General features: G+C 37.2%; 1 protein-coding gene across 2 annotated transcripts in view; it reads left to right on the top strand.

The window, feature by feature from the left end:
• Nucleotides 1-16,585, top strand: part of LOC144665676 (uncharacterized) — a 60,176-nt gene that overhangs the window by 29,452 nt on the left and 14,139 nt on the right. The window contains exons 1-7 of one of the 2 annotated variants that reach the window (XM_078526960.1): nt 5,759-6,097; nt 11,313-11,358; nt 11,475-11,693; nt 12,876-13,142; nt 13,454-13,726; nt 13,811-14,086; nt 14,714-14,884. The exons of the other annotated variant lie outside the window; for it this stretch is intronic. Of the exons in view, the coding sequence (XP_078383086.1) occupies nt 5,771-6,097; nt 11,313-11,358; nt 11,475-11,693; nt 12,876-13,142; nt 13,454-13,726; nt 13,811-14,086; nt 14,714-14,884 (1,579 nt within the window). The 5' untranslated portion in view covers nt 5,759-5,770. Of the gene's footprint in view, nt 1-5,758; nt 6,098-11,312; nt 11,359-11,474; nt 11,694-12,875; nt 13,143-13,453; nt 13,727-13,810; nt 14,087-14,713; nt 14,885-16,585 lie in introns of those variants that run through there. 2 annotated transcript variants of the gene reach the window in all.

Genomic DNA, 16,585 nt, shown 5'->3' with positions numbered 1-16,585 from the left:
GGATGATGTTCGTTATTCCTCATAGATGCACTGTAATATTCATAACCAGAGGAAATGGCGTCAAGAATCCGTCCTTTTTTAGTCATCCTAAAATTATGCTGCTACACTTCCACGCAGTTACCGCCAAGTTTAGGTGGTCGCGAAGAGAAGTTGTACGTAATGAATGAAAGAACGGAGAATGTCAATTTCATGACTCTCATCTTTATTTTTTTATTTTTAGCGCAAATAATGCGATGTTAAATAACCGATTAATGAAAACGTTTCTTCAGTTGCCCCCTGTAAACTTTATCCTTGAATGACTTTGAAGACAGGAACACTAAATGGTCTGTTAAGTTAACTACGTAAGATGTATTTCCGGTCCCTCCTAAGTTCAGCTGCGTCTCGCTTTCGGAGTAGTTTTGAGAGGTATTATTACTTAAAAATAAACTTTCTGTAATTGATGATTAGAAGGGGAGTCAAGAGTGTCTTGCTCTAGCTTCGTAAGATGATTTAGTCTCAATTCAGTTGCAATTGACCATCTGCCACACTCGCGTGTTACTGTCTGAATTGATATCCACGTTTTCTTTTCCGTTAAATGCATCTTGCTTCTTTAGTTGCGCCCCTAAAAATCCCCGTCTTATTTGTAGCCACAAATAGACGGTGGTAACTAATGCTGTAATCTGTGGAACATTTCGTTATTTTTTTGATGAGGCTTTTAAAGCTAAAAGAAAAAAAAGCTATGCAGGTGGTGTGGTAGTGCCTTTATTAATTCATACACAACCCTTGGTTACTGTTGGAGCACTGGCAATGACGCATAACATGTAAAGTTGATGATTACATTTTTAAACCAATTTTGAGGTTCCTGTGAATGACGCCCACACCACAGTCACGAAATAAAGTCACGCATTTATTTCACGCAAAGAGCCTGCTGGCTAAATGAAATACGGTATCTTTGTCATCCGAAGGAAAGTTTCAAACTTGATACAAGGCGGAGAACCGCTCACCGATCATTTTGAGGGGACGAACTGATGTAGGACGACTGTACCAGGCTTGGTGTGTCTCTTGTTGCTTTTTCCTTGTAATTTCTTTGCGAGGAGATAAATGACAACAAATGCAACTGCAGTGATGCCAGTATATGCGGATATCTGCATGCTTACAAAAAGCTAGTACGCGTTGTACAAACGTGTACCAGTCAACACGTTCTCTGTCACGCAAGCACACTATTTTGCATCTGCTGAGTCATGGTCTGGGTTCTGTAAACTCTGGAACCGGAATACCAGGAACGGACAACAGACGGTGGTACGGTTAAATATATATTTTGGACTGGGAAATGTGTTCGTTTGAAAAAGGTTTTTGTCAGTGTTTTGTTATAAACCAAAGCCCGTTAAAATGAATCTCTGTGGACAACCACCATGCAACATCTTTGTTTTATCGGGATTTTTCTAATTATCTCTTAGCCCTTTAGTGGACCCCCCTAAAGGTTTTCGCTTTATTAACGCACAGTCAGATTCTTTTGCACTGAGAAAAAAAGCTGTAAGCTAACTCTATTAGACTTTAAGAATTTGTGTTGCCTGCAGCTGTTACGGCATTAGAGCCGCCATCTTGGAATTCATCACGTCATAAAATTAAAAAAAATTATATAACTTTGTTTTGAAAAAAAAAAAAAAACTGGAAAAAAATCAACAATGTTCATTCGTCCTGTTGTTTAATGTGTGTGTGTTTTGTAACGGAAGTTCAATAATTATTTAGTTTATGTTTTAGGAGAACGAGCTCTTACTTAAAAGCTCTGACTAAAAGTATTTCTTGCACAGTGCTAATATAATGACGTGCAGCCTCATCAGCTGTCCCCACTCATTTCAACTCACCAGATCAATCGCTTGCACATATACGCCTCGTTCCCCTTGAGTTACAGCCATCTCAAAACACAGCCCACCGACGGACGGTTAGAACCGACGTAACGTACACTGACTTAGTTTCTTTTAACGTTTTATTTGTTTAAACATCATTTTGGACTGTCCTCTAGCCGTTTTTATATTAAACTTTATATTGTGTCCTTTCTGACTTACGCTTATCGTTCTAATATTTTCATGTAATATTCCCTGTATATGCAGTTACCTACGTCCGTCACTTATACTAGTTCACCATTAACCACTATTGTTTACGTTGTAAGTTTAAATTTTACAACCGTTATTTCTTTCATTATAGCAATGACCCTGAAGAAGACAAGTTGTAAAGGTAAAATATTGGGCCATTAAGAATGTCATTTGCCGTAGTGACAGCCATGCATTTTAATTAGTTTCTTTTACACGTTACAGTGACGTCTGGCACGAGCATTTCTACAAAAAGAGATCCGGCAGCAAGAAGTACTTGGTTTTACTCGGCGTTGTGTGATGCAGCGCTAGAATGCTGTTTCACAGACAGGTCAAGTTTTATTTGCGATTGAGCCAGCGAAGATCGTATTTTGCGCAATAGGTGAAAAAGTCAAAGATGTAAATTTTGTTTCGGAATAATTACGATACACTTTACGAAACAGCGATACTCGAAAATTCCAATAAAAATGCCTTACCTTACTTTCATAATGTATTTATTGCTCTGTATATGCTTACTTCGCTGATTTAAAGCGCTTTTAGCGAGTTATCGCTTTTTTCCACTAAGTGGGTGGAAACCTAGAAAAAGATATCATGTCAAATAAAGTTACGAACACTTCGTTCGTGATCGGATCGAATAAAAACATGTTTTACGCATAAACCATCTCTTCTTTAGTATTGCATATAGCTTTTCCTGGCCCAACCCTTTCCTTTGCATGAAGCAAAAACAAAATAGACAACCATCCATTAAGTTTTCGGCCCATCCATCCAATTCCATACTCCCCCCCCCCCCCCCACCTCTTCCAGTCCAAGACAAGTCCCTTATGTCAGTCCTCGATATCGTATATAATCAAACTGACTCCGTCAGGATGTCTCGTGATTATTTGCCTGCGTTCAATGATTGAAGAAAACTGCCAGGAAATTAAGGGCTGTGAAAGTCTTTTTGAGAGTTATTTCAAATTGAGTCCATAAAACGCTGGCAGAAAAGGTCGTATAAAGTGATCTAGACATTTTGGGGCTGCGTCGTCTTCCTCGTGGTTTAAATGCAACCTTAAAGACCCTCCCCGGCGTGAGCAAAAAATATATATATATATATTTCTAAAGGTCTTAAAGTTATGCAGATAAGTACACAAATGGGAAGAAGTAGGTCTTATTTATTGATCAATGAAGTAGGTTTTGTCTACCACATACCTAAAAGAAACTGTGAAATAATGACTCGAAAGTACTTGATATTGAAGTTGATTGAACTTGGTATGTTTTAGCCCAAGGCTAGAAGCAACGTTTGTTTTATGACAGATACTTTAATTTGCAACGATTGCAATTTAAGTTCATAGAATTAAATAATGCTTTCAGGTAGCAAGCTTCGCTTTCGATGTGATTTTTCCCCTGTGATGGAAAATACCTACAACCCCAAGAAAATTTGTAAAAGTAGTCTGTATAAAAGACTGTTTGCTTTTTTTATTTGAAATTGATTTCGCAATTTGCAATAGAGAGATCGTTTCAAAGTTTAGGAAAACAAAAGAGATCGACATTTATAGAAGAAAACAGTCCGTTACGAGAGTTTTCATTAATTTGAAGCCTACAGTGGACTTGAGCCAATCTATTGACTATGTCATCACTTGTGATGAAAACTCTCCACTGGAGGTTGGAACGTGAAAGCTATCCCTGGGATCATGGAATGTACGGACCAAGCACGGGACATCAATTAACTTTGAACTTGGAACTAGTATTATCGTGTGTCAGATGGCTTGCAGTTCTATCGCTACATAGGAGGCAATTAACAACACTCATTCCAAACTGTGTGGGTTATCACTGCCAAGGTTAGAAATCATGATTGCGGTGGTACCTTTTGTACGATGTAATAGGATAACTTAAATAGCACAACAGTACCTTTTTCAGCCTCCTCTTTGTCCTCCATCAATAAAAATAATAATAACTTTGCTACGTTAATCTTCAGAAGCTTGGATATAAATTATTCTCTTAATTGTCCCAACATTGAAACACACTGTCTTAACGTTTTCTTACGTTTCGACAGAAAGCACAATGATCATGCAATTTGAACATTGGTCAACATTAGCGATTATTAGGGCTTCCTGTTTGAACATCCTTAAAATTGCTAGTCTATAAGAACCCTAAAATTTTGGGCTTCTGTAATATAGTTTGTAAAAGATTGTTTTCAGCTTATTTGAAAATATTTTCGCGTTAGGAACAGATAGATCACTTTATCGTTTATGGAAACAAAAAATGTCTCTTGACAAGGGTTCATACAAGAATAAGAGAACTCTCTTCATGAGGAAGCATCCCGTTCAAGCTTTAACAGTTGGACACTTCTACTTCGAAGCTTATAGTGGACTTGAGCCAACCTTTGACAGTGTTATTTCATGTGATGAAAACTCTCCACTGACGTTAGGAATGTAAAAGATCTCCCTTCGGATCTGGAAAGTACGAACGAAGCACGAGCCAACAGTTAATTATAAAATTTGTAACATATATTTAATATCGTGTTTCAGACATCTTGCAGTTCTATCGCAGCTTAGTAGACTACATTACTTATTCCCGACTGTGTTGGTTATGCGCCGTCCAAGGGTAAAACATACGAGAGCTGAGTATATAAAAAATATGTTGTTTGAAATGCAACAGGGAATGTTAATAACGAAGGTTATAGCACAGCAGTAGCCTTCCGGCCTTGAAGAAATTGCTTTTCAATATCAATGCTTTTAGCAAAAATACATTGATAACATCGGTAACAAAGAGACTTCTATTGTATTATGTGCATTTTCTTTGATTAAATAGAAAAAAAGGAATAAAACATCAACATTTAAAGATTCTTAGAATGTTTTCAGGCTCAAATCATCAAAAGAGACATTCAGTTTTCGTTCGGCTTCAGTTCGACAATCAGACGTCCTTGTAACTTTTCGTGAATATCGTTTCTTCCCCTTTTTTCTGCTAACCGACTCATTTACCTTGGCTCCTCAAATAGCTACAACCGCATTTATATTATTCTGTGTTTGTTTGTTTGTTGTTTCGTTTACGGGTTTATTTCGTAATCTGTTTCTTTGTTCGTTTATTTCTAGATCTCGATAAAAGTAAAAAGTCTTAATTTTACCACAACATCTGCAGGTCCTCTTTTTACTGTAGCCCCAGTACAAATCACCAGGGTGTAGTAATATCAGTAACGGGGTTTAGTGAAGTCATGCCGTTAAATCCAAATCAACATAATGTGAAATAAATGTTTATTAGTATCCAACTGTGGAACACGTAAATGTTTCACGGTTTTCTAATATCATTCTTAAACGCTTCAACTCCATGCAAATGCATTAAAAAAAACTCCTATCTTCTTCTGTTGTGAATGAATAAAATAAAAGCTAAAGAAATAAATATAAACAGATAAGATACGTAAATTTCGAAAAACTAAAAACTTAAAGACCCAATTACGCAGATGGTCGCCATTGTTAGATTTAACAGAATCCGATCTGTTTTTTTAGTACAAAAATAAAACGGAAATACTGACGGAATCTGCAACTGATATTCCACATGTTCTACCAAGTTCTACGGAATGCGAAAACAAATTAATTGTAACAAAAATAGAGGGGTCAGCATTCCCATGAGCATTCCTGATGGTCAGAAATCCAAACAAGTAAACTATATAAAGAAAAGTTAAGCCATGTATTCACCAGTTGTGCAATCTACAAGCAGAACGACACATGGAGAGCAAGAGCAAAAAGAGCTCCAATGTTCTTCTCTTTGGCTTTTCATTCAATTTAATTCTGACGCTAAGTTCTCTTGGTTTCACCTGCTATTCATTACATCGGTTAGATTCGCGTCTAACAGCAGTTGAACGGGATTTGCTGGCTGTAAACAGTTATCCATATCAGCCTGCTAATCGCGAAATTGTGACACCAAAAACTACACATTCGCCTCAAAGTGGATCGCAAAGGAAGGAAGCTGTCGTGAAAAGGGCTGCCGACAGACCATCTTTGTGTCGTAAATGCAGCAGCGTTTGTCCACTAAACGCGAATGGGCAACGAAATGTAAGTTACCTTTGTCTTATTTGTTGTTATTCGAAAACTTTACAGACGCTAATCGTTAAATTAAGGGGGCTGGTTATTGTTTGAAATGGTTGCCCGTTGCCTTGTTTAACATTGCTCAATATATCATTTTCTGTAAGTGAAATAAATAACGTGACAGCTTGCGGAAAGGTTAACAACAACAACAACGACAAAAAAAAAAACAGATTCTGGTGCCTTGCTTCCATAATCAAGCTTTATTTAAATTAACATATTCTGGGGTGAACGTGCAGCTTTTCAATATTCAGCTAAGTCTGGAGATTTCTTTCTTTTTGTCTTTTTTTCTCAAATTGTGAAAACAAGGTGACACTGTTGTAGTAAATTCTTTTAAACGGTTTGTACATGTCCACAGGCGTCACTGTTATCATTAAATGTTTATTTATTCTTTTATTAAAATTGTCGCTTTCACAGCGAAAACAAAAAGATCTTAGCCACATTTCGGAATGTGGTACCTCTTAACAAAAACTAAATTTTTGGTACTTTTTTATCTTTAATAGACAAAAATAAGCAAGCAAGACAGTCTTTGAGTGGCCAAAGTTCTTTAAGACCGTTTTATCTTTTTCTTGAATTAGGGCCTGTTTACATGGAGGGAGCGTGCCCCGGCTAACCGAGTTACCCGGCTAGAAGGGATAAAACCTAGCCCGCCTTTACATGCAGAATTCACATGCAGAAAAATATGACTTTTTACTAAATAATCAAGGCTTTTCGTCTTCAAACTTATTTTAATTTGATGTACAAGTTCTCAGAAATTTACTGCGTTCATTTTTGACGAAATTCAATCGAAATTCAACAGTATTTGGCCGCCAAATTGAAATTAAATTTGTTGTGTTGTGAATTAGGATAATCATTCCCACGAAAATTTCGAATTAATTAGCTGTTGCTCAAAGAAATATTTCCAGCCGACTGATAAAACTAATTTTGATCAAATAGCACTGTTTGGGTCTAGAATTTATACATTTTATGCCATTAACTTCAAATTTAGTTGAAAAACACGCGCGAAAACTTATCCCGGAAAGCCGGGATAGCTCGGGCATAACCGTTTACATGGCCAAAAGCTATCCCGCCTAGAAGGGTGCCCCGGGCAAGTAGACCGAGTGCCCCGGCAAGGCGGGTTACCCTTCTAGCATGTAAAGGCTTCAAAACATTTTCTTAGGAAACGTATGAAAAGTTGGCTCGCCCAGGGTAGCTCGGTTAGCCGGGTAACTCGGTTAGCCGTGGCACCCGCCTTCCATGTAAGCAGGCCCTTAATTTATATCGTTAAAATTTTAAAACAATTTATTATCTCCAGATGGACCATCTTCCGTAAAAGATAAATTAGAAAGATTTATCAACATGCCTCATGAGTTGATTCTTACTGAGTCAATATTTTAACGTTGTAATTGTATAATATGAATCGAATTTATTGCTATCGCTTCCTTGCGGACAACATTCTCTGTATTCAGCTGTGTTAGTACTTTTAGGGCAAATGCCAAAATCTAAGAAGTGCATGATTGTAGCATTTTTTCCAATTGGATAACCTTGACCTTTTAATAACAAAGCTTATACTGTAAGGCCAATCACCAGAAGAAAACAAAAAGAAAAGTAAAGAAAAAATACGAATGTCACTTTAATGATTCACTTCTGCCAACAAAATTGTTTACTAAGCTGAGTTTATATATAAGCGTGTCATTTTCCACCTACACATAATTGCAATAACGTTGTCATAGAAAAAAGAAAAAAAAAGTAAAAAAGTAAATAGGAATTAATTAGAGTAGTTTCGTAACTGGTAGCATTTACAGAAATCTCACGAGTTTTTATCTGCACTCTTTGAGTGCACTTGTTTATGGTGTAACAAGATAAGTTGATTTATTCGTATTCTGAGGCATTTTAAGGCCGTTTGTACGAATAAGTTTCATGCATGTTCTTAATTAATTCATATTTGAATTTTTCATTTTCCTTTTTTCTATGACAACCTTTTTTGCAATTAGGTGTAAACGCCGTCGAGAAATGACGGACCAAAAATCTTTTTAAATATTTTGTTTTGGAATGTTCGTTGATAATGAATGGTGATTTTTTCTTTCGTTTCATTGAAAATGTAATGATCACACTTCAGCATTTCAAACGTGTCAAAATTTGTCTCCTTTTTAGTGGAAAACGACATAGTTTCCTTGAAAAAAACGTTTTTTATTCGTTTTAATATGTTTGCCTGTTGAAACGTTTTTTTCGCTCTTCAAGCCTTTTATTTTTACTGCAAGCAATTTATTGTGAGTGCTCGTGTTTTGCAAATGTTTATTTTTTTCCATTAGGGCTTGCTGTGCGCATATCCCAGCTCTAATTAATAAGTCGTGCACTAGTTGCCCTGCAGTTATATCGCTGCTTAGTAGGAAAACATGCTTGATCCCGACTGCGCTCTAACAGTTCTAAGAACAAAAAATTATTGCAATTCATACTGGGTAACGCGAGGATTTGAATCTTGCATATAATTACATACGATCTCTTGAAAGCTGATCTTTCGAAACGAATGGCACGCTTGTTCTACTTCAGTGAGCATTAGTCCACACCTAGCGTTATCCCGGTAGCACTTTTACCTCACCCACAACCACAGCATAAGTGTAATTCAAACACTACACTAAACGAGCGGTCCGTACGGACAGTGTAGTGTTTGATACAAATGTGCTACTCAGGAAACTATTAATACTCACCCCCCCCCCCCCCCCTTCACCCCAACATCCAACATCTCTGGAAATTTCGGTTTATCTTCATACTTTATTTTAAAAGTTTAATTGTGAGACCCCCTCCCCCCTCTCCCATCAGAATTTCCAATGAACCTCTGTGGGGAGGGTACAAAGATTTTCTGGAATCACAATACAATATTGTTAGCAAGCACGTAAGAAAAAAATCATGGGTTGCACCGGTTGCACAGAAATGTTAGAAGTTGTATTGTCAGTGTTCAACATAAAATGCGAACAGTTAAATGCTCGTGATAATCAATCACGATCTCGTGAGGTTGGCAATGAATCGCTTCCTACCACTCGAGCTACGTAGACTCTACAAACTCCAAAATGGCCGATGAAGGGACAAATGCATCACGTGATAAATGACGCTCGCAGCAATGTATGCCCGTGAGAAATCAAGTTTTCTGTTCAAAATCAAAATTCCACGAGGAAAGTCTGCTCATCTTACGTTTCTGTAAAGGGCGAGGAACTGGGAATTCGAATTTTTCCTATGCTAAATTTTCATTCATGGAAGGAAAGACTCGAGAAAACATGAGAAAATGATCAACTCGTGACGGGATGTTGTTTTTTATTATTAAGAATGCGTCACGCAGGCTATTAAATTACTCAGTGGTTGTAAATTTAAAAACATTCGCTTTTGTGTTTGACAAATAAACTTTACTCGCTACTTTTGATTTGACTCTAACTGTTTTAAACATTCAATTCTTAGTTTTAGTCAAGTGCTTGCTGTGTTAACGGGAATTTTTTTCGTGGCGAAAGACAAGAAAATCTTCCAAAACACACTTTTTTCCCCAAAAACACACTTTGCTTAAATGTAAAGATTTGAATCTTGTATAATTAATTGCGTGCGACCTTTGAAAGCCCCCAAATAAATATTGTTTAAGAACAAAAAAACCGCCATTCAAAGCCCTTTGTAAGTTTAGCACGCACAGTGGAAACCGCTGCTCTCAGTACTTTAATTAAACGCTACCAAAATCGCTGTCTTTAAAATTTGGATCACCAATTGTAGGATTTATTTTTATCATCAGTACACTTCAATGCAATGCACACATGCCGACAAATAGTGGCAGCTTGCCGAACATGATATTTAACATCACGCGAAAACTTTACAGCTAAACGGTCAAATCTATTGTCTCACGGTCTGAAAACATAAGCCCCCGTCACACAGTCTAAAAGGCCGGTTTAGGACTATATTGAGGATATTGCGACAAGTCCTGCTACAAGGCAGGCGAGAAAACTCAAGCTAATAGTCCTTGTGACGAAACATTCCGCTCTCAGACGAAGGACATACTTGACATTTCTCCATGTTCAATTTGCGTGACCGATTGTTGATGTTTTAGGAAAAGAGCATGCTGCTTTTAAATTACTCTTACTCGTGGTACATTAAAAAAACTTTCGCTTTCATGTTTGACAAATAAACTTTACTTGCAACTCGAAGTTTTTGACATGTATTTGCTGTTTCTTTTGCGGCGAAAGACAAGAAATTCTTGCAATGCATACTGGGAAACGCGAGGATTTGAATCTTGCATATAATTACATACGATCTTTTGAAAGCTGATCTTTCGAAATGAATGGCACGCTTGTTCCACTTCAGTGAGCATTAGTCCACACCTAGCGTTATCCCGGTAGCACTTTTTCCTCACCCACAACCACCGCATAAGTGTAGTTAAAACACTACACTAAAAATGAGTGCGGTATTATTTTGTTCATAAATTACTAAAACGAATTATTTATGTAACCAAGAAAGCAGCAGTACTCTGCCCAATCCATGCATTTAGTATTAGGATAATATTACGAGAACTTTCAAACGACGTTAATATTTGTCTCACTTGATAGTGAAAAAGTTAGTTTCCAAAGTTTTTCATTTGCCCTCAAACCACAAACATTAACAGTATTTGTACTATTTTTTTTCTCAAATTTTCGATAGTCAATAGTTTTGGTTTCACTGGCGAGGTGCATGCATAGCTCAACAGACGCTAGCTTATTATAATCAAATTCTTAATTAATTGACGTTCATTGTATATAAGTGCAAATTCTCCCACTACTCCCCTCCACCCAGTGTTAAAAAGGATCTATGTGCACCTCTGAACAATTAGAGTTATGTGGAATTTGTAGGCTGTTTTCAACTTTTCAGTCTATCACTATTTTAAATCAACCACTATGACACTATGAGCGACTTTTAGCTAGCCTTAACTGCCTCTTCGACATCACAATTCGACAGTTCATTTCCTTGGCTTTTATTGTTATTACTTTGGGGAACAAGTGCAAAATTTCCACCTCATCATTATTCGACTATGAGCCGACTATCTTCAAAGTCGGACAAGCATTTAAAGGATTGTAAGCAGTTGTTATCGGTACAAATGAAAGAAAATTACGACGAAGAATTTCTTCGAACCTTTTCTGCAGCTGTGGGTGATACTTTGCAACTAATTTAATCACCAATTCTTTTAAATTTCAACCAACAGAATTTGACAGAAGAATCAAGTCAAGGAAAGATAGTTTGCGTGGAAGGTAAGATTTATGAGCGAGTATCTAGTCATTCGGTGGATCGAATGTCCCACACGCAGTTAAAATTTATCTCGTTTTATCATAAGTTGCAAAGATTTAACGTGCATTAATTTCATCAGGTCGTGTAGGACCTCAAGGCCCACCAGGCCCTCCCGGTTCACCTGGACCTACTGGTCCCCAGGGCACTCCTGGTAAAAAAGGCAGAAAGGGAACAAGGGGTTCTCCTGGCCCGCAAGGAAAGCGAGGCAGCAGAGGATCACCAGGACCCCCTGGGGCTGCAGGTCCGCCTGGTAAATCAACTCAATATGAAACAAGCTCTGGTAATGGACATCAGTTAGGTAGGATTTTATTTTGTTTCGAAAATAAAGCTGAAGTGTAATGACTGACGGCTGTGATTGTCAAGATTCGATATCGACCCATTTCTTGCCATGCACGTCCATTTCATGAGAGCAGTGACTTTCAAACCGCTGGCATTTTCTTTATACTTCTCTGTTTAAAACTGGGAAGCTCTATTAGCTTGCTCTACAAAATCAAATTCATTATATTTTGTGACCGTATATGACGTTACATAACGTTATTATAAGTCCGCAATTTTAGATCCGCCATATTGCATTTAACTCTTGAATATGAATATGAGTACACTAACTCTGCATTTTTGCTTCAAACATTTCCTGTCAAAATACGGTTTCCAGGCAATGCTGTCCTTGGAAATACACTGTTGACAGATCAAAGTTTTAAGTTCTGATATAGGCTTGTTTAAAATTGTACAAAAATTCCATTTCGATCTCATAAAACGTTTACAAGCGTTCCCGTCAGTGCCACTGTGGTTGCCAAGGAATCCCAAGCGAAATAATGGGATAGTCGCCGATATTTGACAGGAGATCTGTTTCTGATTTTTCTCTGCTTTTAAGACTTATATTTTCTTATTAAACACAAGCGACTAGTTGGTGAGAAACGTTTTCCCGCCCAAAGCGCCTCTGGGCTCATCATGAATCTCACATGACGTCATTAGATTCACCACCTTGGATTTCACTTTTCTCTTGGAAAGTAAAAAAAAAAAAACGGAAATAGATGCAAAATCAGGCCAAAATGGTTATAGAGTGTAAAATTCTGCAAAACTGGAAAAATTGAAGAACTTTGTCAAAAAGACGATATTTGGCGAAACATGCATGTAGTTATGACGTTGTGAGTATAGTAGTTGCTATGCGACGTGAAGAATTTCCGTGAGGGATGAATGAACACTTTTAAAAAACTCCGCATCATAAAGTTAATCTCTAATTTTCAAATTTACAAAAAAAAGGGGCTGGCATCTCCACGTCAGATGGTTTTTAGAAATGGTGGTTTAAAAAAAGAAAGTAGGTTAGCAGCAGTTTTTTCTTGTTCTGAACTTCTATACAATTCTTTACGAACTAGAGCTAACTTCCAAAGCTTATATTAAACAGAGAACGTTGAATTTAAATTTTGTATACGTTCATGTGGTTTGTGCTAAAATAGTGAAACAAACAACATTTGTTTTCCAGAATCACCACGCCTCATTGAAAAGCCTTCCCCTTCCGTGATAGTTAAAGAGAGACAAAACGTCACATTACTTTGCAAAGCAGTTGGGCTCCCAACGCCTGTTATCAAGTGGTATAAAGATGGACAGGTGGTAGGAAATGACAGGAGACAGTTTAAGAAAAAGAATTTGGAAATAATAGAAATACAGTTTGGAGACCGCGGTATTTATACTTGCACAGCCGAGAATCTGATGGGCAGAGATCAATTATCAGTTAATGTAACTGTGAAAGGTATGCAACAAGAAAATGCTACGTGTTTCAATGTTATCTGCACTTGCGTCGATTTTAAGACACAATATGTTATCCTTATTCCACGTCCAATTTCCCAAGATATATGCACCTCGAATTTAAGTGAATTAATTACGTTTTAATTTTTTTTCAGTCGCAGTTCATAACTTTGATGTTTTCGAACCTAAATAAAAAAGGCAGCAAAAAGCAACTGTTTACAATAAAAATAATAGCATATTTGCCAACAACTTTTTTTTTAAATGTTCCTGATTTTTCGTAGGCTAATCGTTGCTGGCTTTTCTTTATATTTGCAGTACCAACAAAATTCGCGACAAAACCAAAGAAATCGGTAACTGCCTACAAGTCATCGGACACGATCCTAAAGTGTGACATCTTTGGCTATCCCTTTCCTGTGATCACGTGGACTAGATCTCTCAAGCAGCTTCCGATCAACAGACATGTCATTGATGGTAACAAACTTACGATTTACAACACAACAGAAGAGGACGATGGTGCTTACGTATGCCAAGGAGCTAATGAACTTGGGAGTGTGATGGCAGTGACATGGGTCGTGGTTAAGGATGTGGGTAAGCTAAAGAATCTTAAGAATCCCGGAAATTATTGTGAATAAAAGCGCAGTTGTAATGTGTTGATATGTTTGTTTCTTTAAGTTAATCCCTACATTGTGTCAAGCCCTCCCAGTGAAATTCAAGTGCCAAATGTCGGTGATTCTGTGAGGTTGAATTGCACTGCTCGTGGCTTGCCGCTACCTAAAGTCAAGTGGTTCAAGGATGGGCGACATGTTAGTTCTGTGGAAGTGCAGGACGGAAACGATTTGTTAAAGAGTGAATACGTCATCCATCGCTTCAAGCCAAACGACACTGGGATCTACACGTGTCTGTTTTATAACGACAAGAATACCACAGCAGAAGCCAACACAAGCCTAAGTATGTGAATAATTGTTTACTCAATGATAGATATCTTTAAACACTGACGGTGTGAAATTGAATTATAATCGCAAAACTGTCGTAGCAACCACAAATTACCTTATTCACAACAGGTAAATTGTTGTTATCGCTAATTTACCACAGTAAACACGGCTCATCTGAATAAATAGCTATTCAACGATAAGTTTCCAGTACCGATGGGACTTTGCTGTTTGGTGATTAGGTCTCATTACTGTATTATGATGGTTTACAGATATTAACGCATTTTGAATAGAAAGCGTGCTTTCACCGATTTTTTTTTTATGTACATGAATTTTATGTGAAACTTATCATTTCTTTTTTTAACATGACGCAAACGGCAAACAATTTTCATCTCGCACGTATCTGTAAATTAAAGAAAGTAGCAAAGGTTCGAAAAAAGAGTTAAATTAAAGGAAATTATTCCAAAATTATGTTCGAAACTGGAGTCTCGGAAGGTAGTCGCTGAACTGGTTTTCGCCGTTCTCATGTTTCTTTTTAGATAGTATATCGATCTAACTGGCAACAACTGCTCGAAAGATATTGTATATTAAATTCAAATATCTGTAATAAAAGCTTTTATTTTATTTATTTATTTATTTATTTTAGCTTTAGTCAATTGCGGAGTTCCTGGTTCGCCATCAAACGGTCAAAAACTTGGCTTACGTCACTGGACAGGTCAATCTGTGTCCTTTATTTGTCATCCGGGATATCGTTTAATTGGACCAGCCACAAGAAAGTGTCTTCCTTCCGGTAACTGGAGTGGTATGCAGCCTTCATGTAAGCAATGCATAATTATAAGGGGGCTCAAGCACTAGGTTTCTTTTGCTTGGTGGGCAATTGTGTTTGCAGCAGTTAAAAACACTATGTGTGTTGAATTAATTAAGGAATAAAGCCGCTGTTCCTATGTCTTTACACTCCAACCAAGATCATAGCCACGTCATTTCGCTGCCGGGATGATAAAAAGGGAACCTGAGTGGGCTGCAGGAAAGAGTAATTTTAAGATCCTATAATATTTATTTGTATTGGTAATCAAATGGCGACGAGTGAAATTAGGAAATAATTTCACGCGCGTTTTGTCAAAACGCTTATCATTTCCCGAGCCTTTAGGCGAGGAAAATTATTAGCATTTTGACAAAATGCAAGTTAAATTATTTCCTAATTTCACGAGTATACCATTTGATTACATTTTAATATCAAGGTGACAAATTACGCTTGCAATCGTCGGTTTTTGACTGGTATATTGCATTGCAAACTCTGCAAACTCCGAGCTTTGAAAAGTTGAAAGCATACATTTTGCTCAAGTTCGCGAATAAAACCCTTTAGAGATTCCTTTTTGCTCTTGACCAAAAGTTTCAAAGATGAATCAACTATCAATTATTTCTCACATTATGACCGTAGTCTTGAATCACCTGAAAACGGTGCCAGTGTAAAACGCTTAAAAGTCCGCTCGATGCCATTTTGATTTATGTATATTGGCTTAAGTCTAGAAGTCGTTTTGACGTTTTGAAATATAAAATATTATCAAAAGTTTTATTACATGGCCAAGGCTAGCTGGCTATGATAAAATTCAAGCGAATGTGTACAAAGTTTAAGCTTTAAAACATCTTTTATTACGAACGCCATCTTGCCGCTAACTAGGTTGCCATGGCAATTTTATAATTTCACATGTGAAATTATAAATTAACATTAAAATTAAATTATTATAATTATAATTTATAAATTATAATTTCGTGCATAAATTAAGGAATGGAATGAGGTTGGGTTACCCCAACATTATATGCTTCTCAAAATTCTCAAAAGCAAACTTCTCCTTATTTAAATCAAAAGCAAGAATGATTTCTTGTAAATACCCGATTCCCTCTATAGCGCGCGCCTGCAGGGAATCACGGTAGTTGTATTCATCAAACCCTGTGCGAGACTCAGCAACTTGCATCGTTCCTGAGTCTCGCGCATGGTTTGATGAATACAACTACCGTGATTCCCTGCAGGCGCGCGCTATAGAGGGAATCGGTTATTAAAAAGGGACGTCTGGAAATGATCCTCTCGAGTTCAAGTACGCCTACGCGTGGTCTGACGCCATATCTACATGTATCATTTATTTATCAAGTAACGCTTGTCATGAACTTAACATGAACCCAGCCTACTGCATTTCGAAACTGGTTTCTTTTTTATTACTCGTGAATGTAATGAAACGAGTATGGTTATGGAAAGTGATATGCAAATTTTCACTCGGTCAGTCGGTCGCTCGGTCGGTCGATGGGCTGTTAACTTTAATTTATGAATAATAATTTATGCATTAAATTATAAATTAATTTTCCTTGTTTTTTTTTTTTAATTTTTTTGTTTCACACTTCTGAGGTTTGAACCCGCGACTCCTAACATCAACTATGGTTTTGAAGACCAAACCCCTAACCGCTTGACCACTTCGGCGTACTGATCATTTGGGCTGAAAATTAGCATATAGATTTCTTTGTGTTG

This window comes from Oculina patagonica, chromosome 9, assembly GCF_052425735.1.
Source record: "Oculina patagonica isolate OP01 chromosome 9, crgOcupat, whole genome shotgun sequence".
Lineage (NCBI taxonomy): Eukaryota > Metazoa > Cnidaria > Anthozoa > Scleractinia > Oculinidae > Oculina > Oculina patagonica.
Note: the sequence above shows the minus strand (reverse complement) of the source record. Positions and strands in the feature narration are given on the sequence as shown.